General features: G+C 36.6%; 2 protein-coding genes across 3 annotated transcripts; one reads left to right on the top strand and one right to left on the bottom strand.

Moving 5' to 3' along the window:
- Window positions 1-2956: 2956 nt before the first annotated feature.
- Smp_044260.1 (Apg10p-like protein) lies at window positions 2957-7263 on the top strand (the record flags this gene model as incomplete). Of its 2 annotated transcripts, XM_018799134.1 has the most annotated exons (2): window positions 2957-3005; window positions 6561-7146. In XM_018799134.1, coding segments are annotated over 2 exons (588 nt in total). The 2 variants fall into 2 exon arrangements, with proteins under 2 accessions (XP_018650953.1, XP_018650954.1); XM_018799135.1 differs by lacking the exon at window positions 2957-3005 and having other exon boundaries at window positions 6589-7263.
- A 1670-nt stretch (window positions 7264-8933) lies between these two features.
- On the bottom strand, window positions 8934-18205 carry Smp_146000 (putative hypothetical protein; the record flags this gene model as incomplete). The annotated part of the gene is made up of 2 exons (XM_018799136.1): window positions 8934-9191; window positions 18203-18205. The coding sequence occupies 2 exons, from the start codon at window positions 18203-18205 to the stop codon at window positions 8934-8936; spliced, it is 261 nt and encodes an 86-aa protein (XP_018650955.1).
- Between the last annotated feature and the right edge of the window lie 789 nt (window positions 18206-18994).

Genomic DNA, 18994 nt, shown 5'->3' on the forward strand with positions numbered 1-18994 from the left:
TTTTCCTTTTCCTTCTTTACTCAACATGGCAAATGTAATGCAAACATTATTGGAACTTGTGTATTACTGCATTTTTTTAAGAAACCCGAAATGGTTTCCTCACAACACTTATCTACTCATAAGATGTTTGTGAACAATAATAATATATTAAATGAATGTCTAACCCATAATACAAATGCTTTTACCATACGATTAGCTTGTAACATGGAACTAATAGACACAGTGTATTCCAAATATAGGCCTTGATTAAAGGAAAACTCATACATACCACAAACGTAAGAGAGCCTAACATCACAAAGGGAGAGGGTGGCGTTTCTGACCAGCACACATGATGGTGGGGAGATAACTACAATCCACCCGTGTCTGTAGGGCAGAATATGTTAAATTACGGCTCCTTATGTCAAGTGGGATGTCACGAACCAACGGTATTGATGCGAACTTATTTGAGCAATGTTCCCCTTTAAATCGTGTTCAAAACGCTGAATCGGTTCCACTTCCTACCGAGTAATCCTATTACAAGCAAGCTATACGATTCGCTAAAATCGAGGCCTACTCCATACCCTACAAAATCTAAAAGCAAAAAGGGCTCAAATAGCTTCGAGAAAGAAGGGAGACAGCTATGTGTATCAGAATTCTGTTTTCAGCACTATATTTTATAACTACACATAATCATATACTTGCGAGCTCCTTTCTGGGCCACATGCATTCATATCGTTCCTTATCCACTCATACCTTGTTAACACTTATTTTCTTTAACACCTTAGTATGCTCTTGCTTAGTAAGTACTTCAGTAACAGACAAATAAACTAAGTGGGTATACCATAACTATTCCTCCATGAATACTGTGTGCTCTACTTTTCGTCCTTCCTTTTTCTTACACCTTTTTCAGCCTCCTGGAGATACCCCACCGAAAACCGATATGGAACGGGTGACTCCGTCCTACACCGTTATTAAAACCTCAGATATTCCGGAGGGATATAGGGTTGAAGCTTCTAAAAGCCCCCAACTTCGCACGTATCTATTCTCGACCATCAGCTGTATGTTGCAACGCTACCTTCATAAAGCGCGTCAATTGTGATATTAACATGTTTCTTACGAAATCCATTCACATTCATATCTTATAAAATGTCAACCCAGCTGATTAATTTTCTACAGTGAAAATTGTAACCTCTGTAACAATTTGATCTTGCCTGTAAACCGGCATGCCTGATGTAACAAACTGTTATTCGAGAATAAATTGTTATTTTTATATATTCTCAAATGAACATGCGGATGAATTCTACAAGCACTCCTATACGTTGGAAGTTACTCAGTTTTTGAATGAATTATCGAATCACTCGCCGTGCGATCTTTCAGTTTTTGGACAACTACGATTGTGACGTTGATAGCTGGCCTTTAGAGTTAACTGAACTTATCCATCTTCATTTAAGAGTACTTATAGACTGTATAGGACTGATATATTTGTACTTTCTACCTTCATTCCTATCACTGTGTTGCCGAATTCTTTTGTTAGTAAAGCTGTACATTTTCTCACGTCGGATTGTTCCCAAAGATGCCACAGGTATTCGGAGTTTGAAAACGTTTTCACAGGTAACACTTTTATATTCGATGTATGGCGATTCGGTTATATTTGTCTATAACTCTTCCAGGCATTGCATAAAGTAACTTTAGCTGTTGCGGATTTAAATGAGAAATTATTTTTACCGAATGGATTACTTATGATTGATCCATCAGAACGTGGACTGAGGGTAGTATCCTTTTTGATAAGTTTAATATCTTATATATATATATATTAGTTCCAGATGACGTCGACAATTTTCTCAGGTACACTATAGCATCCAAAATGGTTCCATAAGGTCCTCCTATACACGCTGTCAAAGGCCTTCTCATAGTCAAGAAACTTGATGTATAGTGACGGGTCCCATTCAACTGACTGTTCAACGATGATCCGTAGTGTCGCGATTCGGTCTATGCACGACCGGTCCTTACGGAATCCAGCCTGCTGATCTCGAAGGTGGGTGTCTACTGACTCTTTTATTCGATTTAGCAGCACTTTGTGGAAAACGTTTTCTGGCACCGATAGTAGTGTAATACCCGTGTAGTTGAGACTATATTCGGAAGGTTACCGATATCTCGAGAGGCGTTCAATCCAAGTTCTATAACTGCTGTAAGAGCTGCGTAGCACGGCGTACCTAATCGTGTTCTGGTGCGGATGGGTGGCCGAGCGCCTTCGATTAGATGTGTTGATTAGAACTAACAAGGGCAAAATAATATGTCGAAGACTTACAAAACTGTTTACTTCGGGGATTTATCTACGGCTACATTCATGTAAAGATACTCCCTCATCTGAGGTAACTATAATCATTTAGTGGACGTCCACAAAAGTAAACTCGATAACCTTGTACCAACATGAGGTTTATTCCTTCAGATTATAATAGTGATTACCTAGGAACGGTCAGTTAGTCATTTTTAAGCTTGTTTATAATCCAAACTTCATATATCGCAATAAATCCATCAATATCCTTATTATTCACAACACGTTGTGCCAACTTCGCGTATCATCATAGCCATTTACCTAATGTTTATTGAATTTTCTATACGAACTATTTTTACCTTAATAATTCAACTATTTATTTGGACCTATGTCCTCTTTCCACCCCAACACTCTAATTTTACAATTAAACACCGCAGTCAATCAGTTTCCTGACCTGTGATGTGATAGCTGCTGGATCTATTAATCTTGTTATTTCGGGAAGAACTTACATAAAAACCAGATATCCCAACTGGAAAAAAATTCAAATTTGAATTGACAAGTGAACCATTGCTAGGTTATCGTGAACATAGCCTGCCAATGATTCAGAGATCAGCGGGAAGCTGCCAAGTGAACGCGACTAAAGTTGTTTAAAAGGTTCTAGATATCGGAGTGTCCGCAGGGGCTTTTATGACTTCAAGGTCATGGCCAGAATTTTCAAGTCTTGAGCATACTGAAATATTACACTTCGAATGTAAGAGTCATAGTAGTTGTAGTTCATGATTGGTCAAGTTTAAAAAACTAACTCATGTTTTATCCAACGAAACATAATATTCTTCGTAGGCAGAAGCTTAGATCTACCCAACATGGTGCGAATTTGCACCACTCTGCTGACCAACTACTCTGGAAAAAATCTTCGTATCATCGATATGGAAATACCTTCATTTACCACAGCAGTCCTTCCGTGAGAATAAAATCTAGGATCATACAATTGTGTCTGGGTAAAATCAATACTTAATAAAATTAAATTTCCTCAAATACTGAGGTCCCCTCTAATAACCTTGAAAATTACTTTATCGATTCAGTCGGTCACTAAACAACAAACATTGACGAAATGCATATGATGCTGAGACTAGGATTCAGGCTATAGAATCAGGACTTAGCGTTATGATTTAAGATAACAACTGACCCTGGACATCTAGAGTTCAGGATTTAAGGTTGGAACTAAGTTTAGAACTAATACATAGTGTTTATGATCTAAAGAGCATTTAACTCAATCGTCGACTCGAATCTTAACCATATCCTCATCCTAAAATCTAATTGTAATCACAACTATAAATCCTTAATTCTCCATCCTCATACAAAGTTCTAATCCTCAACCATAATACTAAATGTTACCCTGATCTCTAAGCTGTACGGCAGTTCAAAACAGCAACAGTAGCCCTAAAAGCTAATCCTCAGGTAGCTAGTGATGGTTTCAGTACTAAAGCAGTTTAAGCTATCTTCCTGGATTGGAACATTTATAATATGGTCAACCGGTAGCAATTCCTTGCATAAACCTTCGACTCCACCACCGGTAGACGACAGGTTATGTACTTCATGACTTTAAAACGACGTGCACGTCCGTATTTAGCTTGCACTTATAGCTCAGCTTTATCAGTATTCGGAGAAACATTGTTTTGAATCTTACTTCGAAGGTAAAACGTAACATCCCTTTAAACAGTATGTCTAACTACTTCATACTTTTAGTGTATATTTGTTCCATTCTCCCCACGTGTGACTAGTGGGGAAGCTGAGAAAAAGTAGTAGATTCCACACCCCACTTCACCTAATTCTGTCGAACCAACCGTGTATTATCATTACCCCCACACCCAGTGTGGCACATGCTGCTGAACGAGTGGATTTTTTTAATACACCCTATAACACATTGTTCAATCCTCACCCGTGTTTACAATTAGACCCGGCCTACTCTTGAGCATGGTAAGTTTTTCGTAAAAAATGGCGGAAATGCCATACCTTCAAATACTAGTTTTGTGGGTTAAATGTAGTTACTAATTTGTCTAATTTTAAAGCGAATTCGTTAGATGTAACTCCTTACCATTAGTTTTGTTGTTCCACAACTAGTGCACAGGTTGTCTAGTCAGTTCTCACACATTCTATGTGATGATTTGTTATCATACACCATGTTCTGCAGACATTTTCGGTAAGAAGTAAAAGCATATCTCTAGAACTTCTTGCAAGAGTATGAGTGATGATGTAGTTCAAAATACCTATGTCGTTAGACTTCTCGAGTAAGTCATACTTATGTGCTGAAACTCCTTTTTTCGTTTCGACGTCCTACCTATCTTTTACCTTGTCGAATATCTGCTCTCTTTTAATCCTTTACTGTCTTCTACCTCCGTGTTGATTGCCTATTGTTGGCATTCGTTCTCCGTTTCTTAGTTTGCCCTGCAAAATTCCTGCTCATGTTTATTTTAGTGTCAATCTTAAATCACTTTAATGTAGTAATCAAACTAGTTATCATGGTAAATTTGCTATTTCTTTGAAACCAACTGCGTCAGTACAGTGCAAAATAATTACTTAGTGTCCAATATTATCATTTTCGATTTCTCGGCTTGAAGTTTTTAAAATAACTTCACTAAATAGAATACCTATTCTTAACTAAACTTACTACGTACTATTTACCTGATCACAGTTTTTAAACATCATATAGAATCAATAAAAATCTAGTCTTAACTTATCTAGACATCTGAATGTTTTTAGGGAAGTGTTCTGATATAAAGGTGACTAAATTAAGTCGGCAGGAAACAATTCTTAGTACTACTTTGCTAATAGCTAAATAACAGGAAAAGTAAGTTTGAGATGTGTAGTCCCGCCTTAGCTACTAATGACTGCTTCTCCAATTATTTGTCCTTTGTCAACCTTCATTTTCATCGACCCGACAACAGTACCAACTAACATTTTTGGAGCGGATATATAAGGGCTTACAAAACCATTTCCATAGTAATATTAGGTGAATAAATGGTAGCTGACTTTGTTGGTTAATATATAAGTCCCACTGTTCTTCGAGTAAATAGGTGTCTTATCGTACTATGGTGTCTCCAACTAATCCTAGGTTTCAATGCCCACAAATATGTCATCTTATCATATGGTCCACACATTAAGATAAGTTAAATTTCAGTGAAGTTCTTATACTACCAAAAAGTATAGGTGAAAGTCGACTGTGTTAACAAGCCGCCACTGATATGGTGCGAGTGTTTTATTGCGGCTCTGGGAGACGACTTGCTCATAAAAACTAGATTCTATTGATTTCCTAACGATAACATCCGGAAGCCTCGTGTATGAGAAATCTCTTAACCCATATGTCGCTCTGTTTTAATAGACTAACAATTAAATCGTCTCCCACATCGTAAAATTATATATATACATATATATATATATATATATAATCATTCCCTCGGACGCGCGCCCAAATGCCCTGGTACGGCCGAGAGTGGGTAGAGGCCACCCTTCCTCTCGAAATGCTCTCACACGGCCACGCGTATACAGCCTCTGCCAGGGGAGTCCTACTCACTGCCTTCTCGTGGCATTACTGTTGTTTACGAAATTGAGAGGACAAAAAGCGAATGTCTGGAGCTTTAACCGGGTCGGTGGACATGGAAAGTTCACCTAGGGGAATTGGAAAACCCTGATTCCAAACCAATGGTGCACATGGGCTACAGTATCCTGAGGGAACTAATGGCGTATGAACCAATCGTTGGTCACTGGCTACCATGGGACTGCATCTCCTTACGATGCTCCACTGCCTTGTGGATCAGATCTTTAGGTCAAAGGCGCCGGGTGTGGTCTCCTAAGAAAACCACCTTCTTCGGTTTGGGCACCTGGGTAGTATCACATCCCTCACACAAATCAAATGAGATTTGTGTGGCGCATATGTATCTGGTGTTTTCTTATAACAATATTTATGTGTTTAAATAAATAAAATAAATAATATAAAATTACAGAACATCTTAGTAAAATCTGAAAACCATACACTAAATACTTCATTTGCAATATGTCAATCAGTCGTAGTGTTGCCGAAAAATTAGAAGCCACTAGTTAAAAGCTGTGCAAAACATTCTTCGAAATTATTAACAATGATGCTAATACACCTGTTCTTTTTCGATACCTATGTTTCTCGTTCTTGTGGATTCTACAATTCCTTACACTAGTTAATTCCATTTACGAAGTGAGGCAAAATTCCGTTTATCCACCCATGTCTTTTAGTCAGAGAAGTTAACCATCAATTCTCATGTTCCTTGTTTTTTAGGAATCATCAAAATGGTCAACTCACATTAATGGCATATAAAGATGCTATTCAAATCTTAAAAAACAATTTGATCTGTGATTGTGACAGTGGTGGTGAATGGTTTATTGATGAGTTTGTCGGATATCCTGACGAATTGGAAATGGTCTACAGAAAGCCAATACTGCTTGGCGAATCAAATACCAGCCGTTTACTAACAAGTGAATCTTTATTGTCGGATGAGATTTTAGCAGAGTATCGTATAGTTTTCAGCCATAGCTATCAAGTACCTGTTCTTTTAATGCGTTTTCAGACAAAAAGTGGCCGTTCATTACATCATGACAAATTATGGAGTGAAAATTTCCGTTCATCTGTGTTTCCTCTTTCTGAAGTACCACTACCCCTACATGCCCTTAGTGAAATCGAACATTCACACCTTGGAATTCCGTTTTATGAGTTTCATCCTTGTAAAACTGCAGATCTCATGAGGGAAGTATTTTATTCACAACCTACTCAACTTAATAATCCGGTGAAATACATGATTATGTGGTTAAGTTTAATCGCTTCTCCATTTGGACTTCATCTTCCACAAAAATCGATACCAACATAAATCTTTGATAAGATCTCTAATACCTCTCAGAACTTATGTATAACTAATAAGTTTCTTATTGTATTCATATTTTGTAAATTAATCTATTTTCAGTTATTAAATTAAAATGTTGTCTTCACATTGCCCTTGTCTTTAGTTATTTGGCGATTGAATTGGTCTACAGTGTGAATTTTTCATTTCATTTATTAGCAAAACAATAATAATATTTTCTTTCACTCGTATTGTTGAAGTTAGCCTTCATTTACGTTTTCAGACGTAAATCAATGAAGTATATGGACTTTAAACATTCAGTTTAACATAATATTAGTAGAGTAGTACAATGACTTGTGGTCAAACGGTAATATACTGAGTGACATGTACACTTCACACTAAGTAGCTTTGAACTTTATGCTGTGAGGACTGGTTCTGATGGTTGCGATTTTCAGCAATACAGTAAGAACAAACTAGCTGTTCACACAAAGATTGAAGAATACGTAGTTTCTTCTTAAAAGGAAAAAATCTCAATAGACTTGAGGCTCTCTAGTCGTATCAACAAACAACTAATGTTCGAATCAAATGATTTCACTATAGGAAAGCTATGACAGAACAGGCGACCTATAAAATGTCATAACTTCAGTTTTCTACTGATTAAAATATTGAAACTGTCATCGTTTCCTTATTGTATAATTTATTCTGTAGTTGGGTCGACTTCCAGTTTTCGACTAAATGTTAGACGGGAATTCGGATTAACATATCACTACTGAATACTAAGTAATTTGATTATCTATTGTAGAAAACCATCAGGAAGATTGTGACTAAAGGGCTTTCTCAAACCAAAGCTGTATTACCTTCACATTTCCTATTCCACTAGATTTCTGAACAAAACATTTTTAGCTTTACCTCATTTTACCTGTTCTTTTTGAAAGCTTCTCGTCTTACATTTTCGATATGATTCAGTTTAACTATTTTACAAACTTTTGTTTCATTTCATTAACAGCAGATTTTTAGGGAATAAGTGCTGATATCCTCATTGTATTGATTTTTGGGTTCTGGAAATTCATATTAGATTATTGTGTGATACAGAGTGAGTCCCTGTTTGACTCATTGATATTACTCATCTATGCGGAATACTGTGAACTAAGAATAGAGAAATTAGTGAAGTCCACCGCTGTGTTATGTTACATATTTCACTTATTCATCTGTCATGTGCGCGAAAAAGCAATTATGTAGCCTTCGATTTGTCAACGGAAATCACCAGATTTGTTTCGTACAACTGTACTAATTAAATAGTACACTTTGAACAACCCACGTACGCTTGGTCTGTAATTCACCTTCCGGTCACGTAAGAAGTAAAATACGCCATGATCACTTTCGTCAAAATAGTGAATAAGATCTAGTTACATATCACTTACTCTAGTGACATTATTCGGTCTAGAGTTTTATATCATTTAACTAGGTGATTCATAAGGCAATATTTGGATTATTTCTATCTTTGAAGTCAATACCCATTTTAAACTTTTCATGATTATTAGTACAGCTATTTGCACGTTTTTGGCTGTAAAAATATTAGTACCTCATGATATTCAAGTTTGTAAGTTTAAATGCATTTATCTGGATTTTTTGCAACTGTCAAAAAGCATAAATAGGTTTTAGTAACAATTTTATTTGCACATACTATGAAAAAAGCTATGAAATAAACGTCATAAACAACAGAAATTATCAGTGAACATAAATAAATAAGTAAATAAATAAAGGATAATATCTCAGTGGAAGCATCTTGTATGATGTTTAATGGTACGTCAAGATATTTATTTTTTTCTCTTCTTTCTCCCTTTCCGCCTACCCTTACCTCCTTTTGGTTTTAACTTTGACCAACAAAAACCGCGGTACATCAATGCACTTGGTGCATTGTGCGCAATGTAGTATAAGTTTTCCATGGCACATAGGCTCATAATATCAATTTCACGTTTAGGCTTTTTCTGCCGAGATGAACGACCTTTGCGTTTACCCTTCACAGATTTTCTCTTAGTTCCTTTCTTAAGTTTTTGTTTTCCTTTCGCTTTTGGCTGAAATCAATTTTTAACCAGGTTTATGGTTAGTCAACGTCTGACTTTCTAAATGCATGATCAAGCTTTATTTACTTGCTTAACTCTCAACTAAATAAACGTGATGCTTTTCTTCTATAAATGACGTGAATTCTCAAATATTAGATAAGTCAACTTATAAATTTCAGTTCTGTCCTATGTCAAGAGTCTAGATGATTGTTAGTGTTTTCAGTTCTCTAACAACAAACTATCTTATAAATTCATCGTGTCCTATTATTTAACTGTTTAGTTTAAATCGACTCGAGAAATGTAACTGAATTTCATAGTGTATTGTTGTTATTTACATGATCTGGGTAGCGTTTAAGGCTGCATACAATAATCATGCAGTTACAATCATCTTATTCTATTCTCTAATCACGATTTAACATGGCTCTGACCACATGTTTAAAAGAAGCTAGTAATTGAAGACTTATCATGAAATAAGTCAACAGTGTCCATGTCATTCTAATTCAATTTACAGATGTGATGTAGTGTTCTGTAAACAATTTTGAATTTGAACGGAAAGGATGATCAAATTTAGTTCCTTTTCCTCATCTATTAGGTTTGAAAGCAACTCTTTGCTGAGCCTTATGGTGACACATAAATCATATCGTTTAAAACATTTTCTGGACGAGAATACTTAACATCACGAAAGTTCAGTCCTTATCAATAATTTTAATTAGACAGTACTCAATTCATTGTAAAAGGTCGTGAAACAGTACAATAATTGACTGGTATAGTTATTCCTCTTCAACGATTGTCGATGAAAGTTTGCGCAAATACATTTGTTTAAAGAAGACAGATCAAGTTTGATTGTTATCGACCAATGTACCGTGTCATGTGTATTTGGCTCACGAGGAACAAAAATTATTAGGAGGAATCTAGTATGTTTAGTTAATAATAAATCTTTTTTAAATCTTTTAATTTCAATCCCTAGTATTTAACCTGAGGACCCGGACTTCACTCATTTAACTAGCTGAAAGTTTTGTCATGGAAAATTGAGGATATTTATGTTTCTGAAGACTGTTTGGTAATGTACTAGCATCTGAGAACAAAGTATTTTGCTTTAAATTCTTATTATGTTCATCTAGTACGACTGCCTCCTAAACATGGCATAAATAATTCCAAGTAATATATTCAGTAGGTAGTGTCGATCAAATAAGGAGACCACCTCTCAGGATTATGTTACACGACCAGGTTTCTCACCTGCCAATGTTATTAGGACAGTTATGAGGTTTGTAGTGCCCCTCAAAATAACAAATCGAGTTCAGTTTCAAAAAAACTGTAGTAGAACTCTCTTTTCATAACTTCGTAATAGTTTTAAGATCAAACTTATAAATTGCCAAATAAAAAGTGTAAACTAATTTTCTTGACTAAATAAGGCTGAGATTTGATTTGTGGTATATGTTCGACTTACCATTTTATATTAGTTTGTACCAAACATTATGTGGATTTGTATTCCCACCGACACTGAAGTCGTGGTAACTGTATTTGTGAAAATAACAAACAAATTTTCATAAAATCCTGCTGTGAACATAAAAATTTCAATAGCATTTTATACAAGTGTTTCGGATGTAGTAAATTTTGTGATTGAGGAGTCTGGATAGATAGTTTCAGCTTTCTGATCTGATCAAGTCATTCATAAAGATCACTTCGTCGTAAAGCTATATCCCAAAAGTTCGTCGTTCTCAAGTATGTAGACTTAGTCTCTTAAAACCCAAAAAACGTATAGGTTCCCTACATCCTTTTTGTAACAACATTTTGGTTTCTGGAATCTTCTGTATTGAGCGACCTTATCCTTGGCTGACTTCATTTGGTTTAATTGGCGTAACCTAACTTTGGTGGGATAAATATTTTAGATTATAATCGCTAGGTATGTTCATTGTTATATACAGTCATCTCACTTTCTGACCATTTGACAATTGATATTTTTACCTTTTCGACAGCAGGTTATTCCTGAGTCGCTAGGTATCATTTTACTGATTGTGAATTAAAAACTCCCTATTTTGATTAACTTTTTGTTCTATAGTTGATCTTACAAGCTTTCTGATTTCAAAAAAACTGTACTCAGTGCAGAAAACATAGTTCATGTATGTTCAACTTAGTTTATACATATGTTTATATATTTAACACCATTCCTGGTCATCATTTTGTGAGGATTTTTTCACCACTATTCATAACTTATCGAGTAGTATTGAATTTCGATTTGCCTAAACCAAGATGCGTCACGGCTCATGTTTAATGATGACTTTAGGTTTACGTCGGATGCTTCTACAAAGATGATAATGAATGATCACTGTTGTAGAGCCGAATCATGGTTGACTTCTGGATATGGTTGTTCACTATGTTGAATACCTTCTTTACGTAGCCTATTTGATATCCTTTTTCGCTCTCTCGAAGTTAATGATCTCGTGATTGACGCTGAATTTTTTATGTATCGTTAGTAGAAATTAACCAGTCTACTGTAAGTCTAAGGTTTCTTAACAGATTCTGTTTGCAGGTTATCCAAAATAGCTGCCTCTTTGTTTTCCAGATCATATATAACTTGTGTAATAATAGTATTCCTGAGAAATTTACGGGGCCAATTATAGAATATAAAATGCTTTATCGTTAAAGTTAGGTGTTAGATAAATAACTAAAGTTGAGATTCCTGAACACATCGCCGATCACGAGCGCATAAAATTCTGTCAGGATACCCGTTATTTCCGTTCTTTTTAAGGACAATATACGACGGGGTTGTCCATAGTCTGCTAGAACTAAAGATGACTTACGAGTACATCATGCGATTGAATTCGTCTCTTAACGTTTTTTATGGTGCTCAGCCTTGAATGGTTTCCTTAAACATGATGTGTGACACTTCTGGCTACACACACCAAACGCGACTGTTATCTGTAGATTTAGGAGCTCATATAAGGTAATAGTTAGAATTATTGATTATATATGTTTCTGACATAATTAGCATTTATTGCTGATAACCACTCCTCTTATCTGTTTGAAAGAAGCCAGGCTGTTGTTGTAGTACGTTCATATTTAGATCACGGAAAATAACAGTTGGAGCGTGGGGTTATGATGTCCAAGCAAACAATACAGTAAACATCTAATGAAGGATAACAAGGAATATAGTGGCTACGCAAAATAAGGAAGTAAGCAAGTACTTTATCTATAATGCTTGGACGTTATCGATATGTTTTTGACCAAATGTTATCTACCAAACACATGTTAGTACGTGTAATCTCCACTTTACAGGCATGGTCAGTAATTTACAACATGGGTTTACTTATGGGTTATTGCCGATGTGGGGTTAATAAATAAATGAACCCAACTAAAATAGGTGACATTATCCACGCAACAAGTTAGCAGATAATTTTGTGTGTTTTTGCCGTATTAACTGTTCATCTTTTTTAGAATCTGTTCAAAAATATCACCCCGTACAAACTGTAATTTTGATCATAGCACATCTATTCCAGACTTCCCATCCGCTTGTTAGAATCATGGTACTGCTGAGATGTTATTCAATACGACTGTTTGAGAAGTTCACAATTGTTATAGAGTGATGATTAAAAAGTTTCTGATATAAACTACCGCCTTGGCAAACACGTACATTAGGCTTGCTTTCGATGTGCAATAGGAAGTTCTATGCGTATGTGATGCTGAAGAATGGAGATACAAAGAAGTACCAAGGCACTTGGATACAAATAAACACCAACGCTTAACTGTTTGTAGAGGAAGAGACGTGGGTGTGGTAAATAAGTGGATAAACTTCATAAAATCTGTTATTATTAGAATAAGTTGTCGCAGAAGTCTTCAGATAGGGAAATACAGTAATAAAAGACAGCTAATCGCGATGTGTAACAATGTGTAACGGGTTCGAATGATGACGGGAAAGTTGTAATTAGAATCAGACAGGCTTTTCAGTAAAATTGAAAATGAGATGATAAAAAGCAATGTTTAGGGACGCTAATAACTATATCTTTTATTGCGCACTATTTTTTCCGTAATAATCTAGGCCGTAATGCAAGAGCCTGGGTTGTCGTCGGCTTATGTTATACTACTGGAATAGCGAAGTCGGCATAAAAGTGGAAAGATGAGTCTGGGTAGCGGGTGTAGAAAAAATTAAACATCACTGACAGATTGTCTCATTCTCAATCATAAAAAGCTTCAAACAACCGAAAAGTTCTACCCCACAAATATGGGTGAATTGAAGCTATCTCCCTCAACATCAATGATTGCTGGTCAGTGACTTCACTCTCCCTTCTTTTTTGATACAAAACTCTTTTAAGTTAACTTTTAGATAGGAGGAAGGGAAGAGTTACTAACCAGCAAACACTGATGGTAAGGGTGAGGATTTCAATTCACCTACGTTTGTGTGGCAGAACATTTTAGTTGTCTTCGAGCCTTTATGATCAATATTCCGAGAATTATTCAGTGATACTGTAGTTGTTCTATGCTTGCTGCTTCTTAGATCTACGTTTTCTACCTTTTAATGGTTTCGCTATTCTCCCAGGTCAATCTATCACATGCATTTTCAGACACCGAAACACACACCTGACAGCTGTCACTCGATAACAACAATAAAAACGAGCAATAAATAAATAAAGGCTATGGTGATTAGGACAGTTTAAGTTACTTTTAGTTTTTCGGAATCAATAAACATGTATCCAACTTTGTTCTTCAACCTTTCGTTAACTAAGACCTGTTTTCCCCCTAAAATTCCGAACACGCCTCGTTTCGTTTTTATGATTTATCTGAAGTTCCTTTATTGATCAGTTGTTTTTCTGCCTGCTAATAAACATAATTTGGCCTCTTCCATTACAAAAAAATCAAAATGTCTGGGCTTATCAACTGTATTTTGTTGCTCGTTCTGGTGCTTGTTTTCTCTTTCTTCTTTTCACCGCCAAGAGTGTAGCACGTAAAGGTGGAATTTGGGGTGGATGGGTGTTCACCAAGGTTGCAGTTCCTACGATGTGCGATTTTTAAACAGATTATAACTAACGTTGACTCATAGTGCGGTACCAACGCCAACCCTGTTGGTTTATCTGCATGAATATTCTATCAAAAATTCTCATTTCACTTATCCATTTAATAACCTTACTTTTACAATATCTTATCTGTTGATCCATGTTACAAATTGTTGATTCTTCCTTTAAGAATGTCTTGCGCCTGTTATTTATCAAGATTATTCATAACATTATTCATATTCCTATATACCAAAGTCTACCCCCTATTTCTGTCATATTACATATCAACCTAACTGAGTAGCTTACTACAGTAAGCACTGAATCTTCCATAGCATTTCTACCTTGCCCTTAAAGTGGATGCCCCCGTAGCATATTGTGATGTGAAAAAGTTGCTAATACTATTATGTCTTATCCTGTGTCATATGTTTTATATCCTATCAGATGACGATACTTCACAAGTACCTGTTACGAGCTAACTAAATGTTTTCAAATTATGGACTGTGTGTAAGGCGTCGATTTAATGTCTTAAATTACTGTGGTATAAAGCGTGGGTTTCAAAGCATTTATAGCATTTGGGAAAGTATAACGGCAGACTAATATTTGTTGAGGTGGAGGAAAAAGGTAGGAATACAATAATTATGAACAAGACGACGAGTAATGTCGTAAAATTAACGGTAATACTGTAAAGTGTACGTGAAAGTAATTAGCTGATGAAAAACTGACTAGAAGGAAACAACATAAGGTCGGCGTTCATTGTGTATTGTGCTTTCAATAATGGTTGATGGTTTACAGGCTCTATAGATCCGAGAATACACGAAGTAGGGAAGAAATTTGTGTTGTTCACGCGATCACTTCTTGGGATAGTAGTGAGCATCCCTTGCATCCAACCATAGTTCGGCAGTATCGTTAAGTTCATTGAGTATACTTTCTACTTCAAATAAAAACTAATGATGCACATGTAGTTACGGAGAAATATATAATAAAACTTCAAGACGATGATGAAGGGATACGAAACCAAAACTTTAATATGAATTACGCGTTTTAGGAGCCTATGATATCTGAGTAGGGCGTAAATGTGTTTGCGCATGCTATGAGACCAGTTCAAGCAAGGATGTCATCGAATGTTCCTAAAAACGTGTTAGAAACTCTAGTTATAATTATTTTGAAGGAAAGATTGTTCAATATCAATATTAATTTGAGGAAGGAGTAGTTTCTTCGAGGTTCGACTCCGTAATTTTCGTTTCTGACCGTAGATTTTTATCTCCAACGTCTCAAATATGTGGGATTTGGGTAAGGGCTATATTACATGTAGAGTAAGTGAGATGTAAAGAATCAAACTAGACCTAATCATCCTGTTCAAGAGAGATACAAGTCCGAGGGCGTAGGTCTGTAAGTGGGTCAGCTTTAGGGATTTTTCGAAGGCAATCCCGTTGCATTCGTTCCACCCCCAGTATATCAGATGGGCGGATAAGTAGTAAAATGAGAACGAGTACTATTAAACGGTGAATCTGCAAAACATGACTCTAGATCCATTTTGAACGAGTTTGCGAAACTGAAGTCTAGCAGTTTTCGCGTGTTAGATGCTTCAGTGAAGACATGCTAAGACTTCGCGAGCAGTGCCCCCCGGATTTATTTGCAGAAGTGGGTTCAGGCATCACGCTATCGTTAAGTGATCGTCATGTTTCGACAAACGTCTCCAAAACATATTCAGCCCAGTTCCCCCGTGTTCGCTTGGGGAAGTGTTAGTTGTGTCAGTGTTATTTATGTTCTAATTCCTCCTGTGGCTCTTCCTGGGTTACTGCCTTGCTGAAGCCAGGGTAAAAAGGGAGATTTGACAAGAGGTTAACAACCCTATCTCGTGAAAAACATCCTTATAAACAAACGCTAGTCGGAATAAACAAATTAAAACACTTAAACTCTACCTTTCAAATTGAAGGTTAGTCACTTGGGGGAATTAAGGCTCCCCATGGTAAAAGCGGAGATTCCTTATCGATCACGATGACAACGACACTTCTAACAACCAGAGAGACAATCTATTTAAGTACATAGAACGTCCGGATAATGCGTGAGACCAGGAGAACTATCAGACTGACGTCGGAAATGAGGAGATAAATGTGAGGGTTCTGGGAGTAAATAATATCAACTGGATACAATCTGGACAAAAAAGATTAGATTCAAGAGACATGTTGCTATACTTCACTCATGAAGAAGAAATTGCTTCGCACATACCAGGAGTTGCACAAATGCTGTTCAAAAAAGCACGTAAATTACTTACAAGATGAAAACCTCATGGATCCGGAAACATGAAACCATTCTTCGAAACGAAGGAGGGGATTACAATCAATGCTATACAGTGCTATACATCCACAAATGATAGCGATCAAGACGATAAAGTTAACTTATATGAGAGACTGCAGTTGACAGTAGAGAAGTCTCTGCAAAAAGGACATTACCATCCAGATTAGAGACTGAGACTGAGAATTCGGAATGGACAACACTGGATATGATGTCATAGGATGAAATGGACTATGAGAAGAAAACGAGGTTGGTGATAGATTTGTAAATTTATGTGCCCTAAACGAGTTGGACATAAACCTCACTATATTACCCCACAAACACATGCACAGAACCAAATGTACTAAATCGATCATATTCGTACCAATAAAAGTTTCGGAAGAACCGTGGAGGACGTGAAAACAAACAGAGGGTTGACATAAATTCAGATCATCGCCTGGTTGTTGACAAGCTGAAAGTGAAGCTAAAGAAGCACTGGACAGTTAACAAGACAGCATCATAAAGTTTCAAAACACCCTTTCATTGACATACTGACAAACTCAACGAACTTAAGATAACTCTCAACAACAAGTTCCAAGCCTTACAAGATCTACTCAAAGAAGAAACCAATATGGAGGACAACTGGAAAGGGATCAGAGAAGCACTGGCTTCAGCGTGTCAGGAGGTACTAGGCCGCAAGAAATATCATCATAAGGAATGGGGCTCTACGAAGCCCTGGATAAGTTTCAAGAAAGAAAGGATAAGAAGACAGCAGTTCACAACAGCCGAACAGGAACAGAGGAAATCGAGGCACAAGCTGAATTCACAGAAGCAAACAAGCGAGTGAAGAAGAGCATGAGAGCTGACAAGCAGAAATATGTGGAAGACTTGGCAATGACAGTGGAAAAAGCTGCAACAGAAGGAAGTATGAGACAACTAAATGACATGACGAAGGAACTGATAGGGAAATATAGTAAACCAGAGTGACCAGTCAAGTACAAAGAAGGCAAAACAATCCCTGAACTTCGAGAACAGAGGAACGAGTTGGTGTAACTATGGTAAGGAGTTACATCTAAAGAATTCGGAATAGGTATTCTATTTAGTGAAGTTATTTTAAAAACTTCAAGCCGAGAAATCGAAAATGATAATATTGGACACTAAGTAATTATTTTGCACTGTACTGACGCAGTTGGTTTCAAAGAAATAGCAAATTTACCATGATAACTAGTTTGATTACTACATTAAAGTGATTTAAGATTGACACTAAAATAAACATGAGCAGGAATTTTGCAGGGCAAACTAAGAAACGGAGAACGAATGCCAACAATAGGCAATCAACACGGAGGTAGAAGACAGTAAAGGATTAAAAGAGAGCAGATATTCGACAAGGTAAAAGATAGGTAGGACGTCGAAACGAAAAAAGGAGTTTCAGCACATAAATATGACTTACTCGAGAAGTCTAACGACATAGGTATTTTGAACTACATCATCACTCATACTCTTGCAAGAAGTTCTAGAGATATGCTTTTACTTCTTACCGAAAATGTCTGCAGAACATGGTGTATGATAACAAATCATCACATAGAATGTGTGAGAACTGACTAGACAACCTGTGCACTAGTTGTGGAACAACAAAACTAATGGTAAGGAGTTACATCTAACGAATTCGCTTTAAAATTAGACAAATTAGTAACTACATTTAACCCACAAAACTAGTATTTGAAGGTATGGCATTTCCGCCATTTTTTACGAAAAACTTACCATGCTCAAGAGTAGGCCGGGTCTAATTGTAAACACGGGTGAGGATTGAACAATGTGTTATAGGGTGTATTAAAAAAATCCACTCGTTCAGTAGCATGTGCCACACTGGGTGTGGGGGTAATGATAATACACGGTTGGTTCGACAGAATTAGGTGAAGTGGGGTGTGGAATCTACTACTTTTTCTCAGCTTCCCCACTAGTCACACGTGGGGAGAATGGAACAAATATACACTAAAAGTATGAAGTAGTTAGACATACTGTTTAAAGGGATGTTACGTTTTACCTTCGAAGTAAGATTCAAAACAATGTTTCTCCGAATACTGATAAAGCTGAGCTATAAGTGCAAGCTAAATACGGACGTGCACGTCGTTTTAAAGTCATGAAGTACATAACCTGTCGTCTACCGGTGGTGGAGTCGAAGGTTTATGCAAGGAATTGCTACCGGTTGACCATATTATAAATGTTTCAATCCAGGAAGATAGCTTAAACTGCTTTAGTACTGAAACCATCACTAGCTACCTGAGGATTGGCTTTTAGGGCTACTGTTGCTGTTTTGAACTGCCGTACAGCTTCGAGATCAGGGTAACATTTAGTATTATGGTTGAGGATTAGAACTTTGTATGAGGATGGAGAATTAAGGATTTATAGTTGTGATTACAATTAGATTTTAGGATGAGGATATGGTTAAGATTCGAGTCGACGATTGAGTTAAATGCTCTTTAGATCATAAACACTATGTATTAGTTCTAAACTTAGTTCCAACCTTAAATCCTGAACTCTAGATGTCCAGGG

Source organism: Schistosoma mansoni, chromosome 3 (genome assembly GCF_000237925.1).
Source record: "Schistosoma mansoni strain Puerto Rico chromosome 3, complete genome".
Lineage (NCBI taxonomy): Eukaryota > Metazoa > Platyhelminthes > Trematoda > Strigeidida > Schistosomatidae > Schistosoma > Schistosoma mansoni.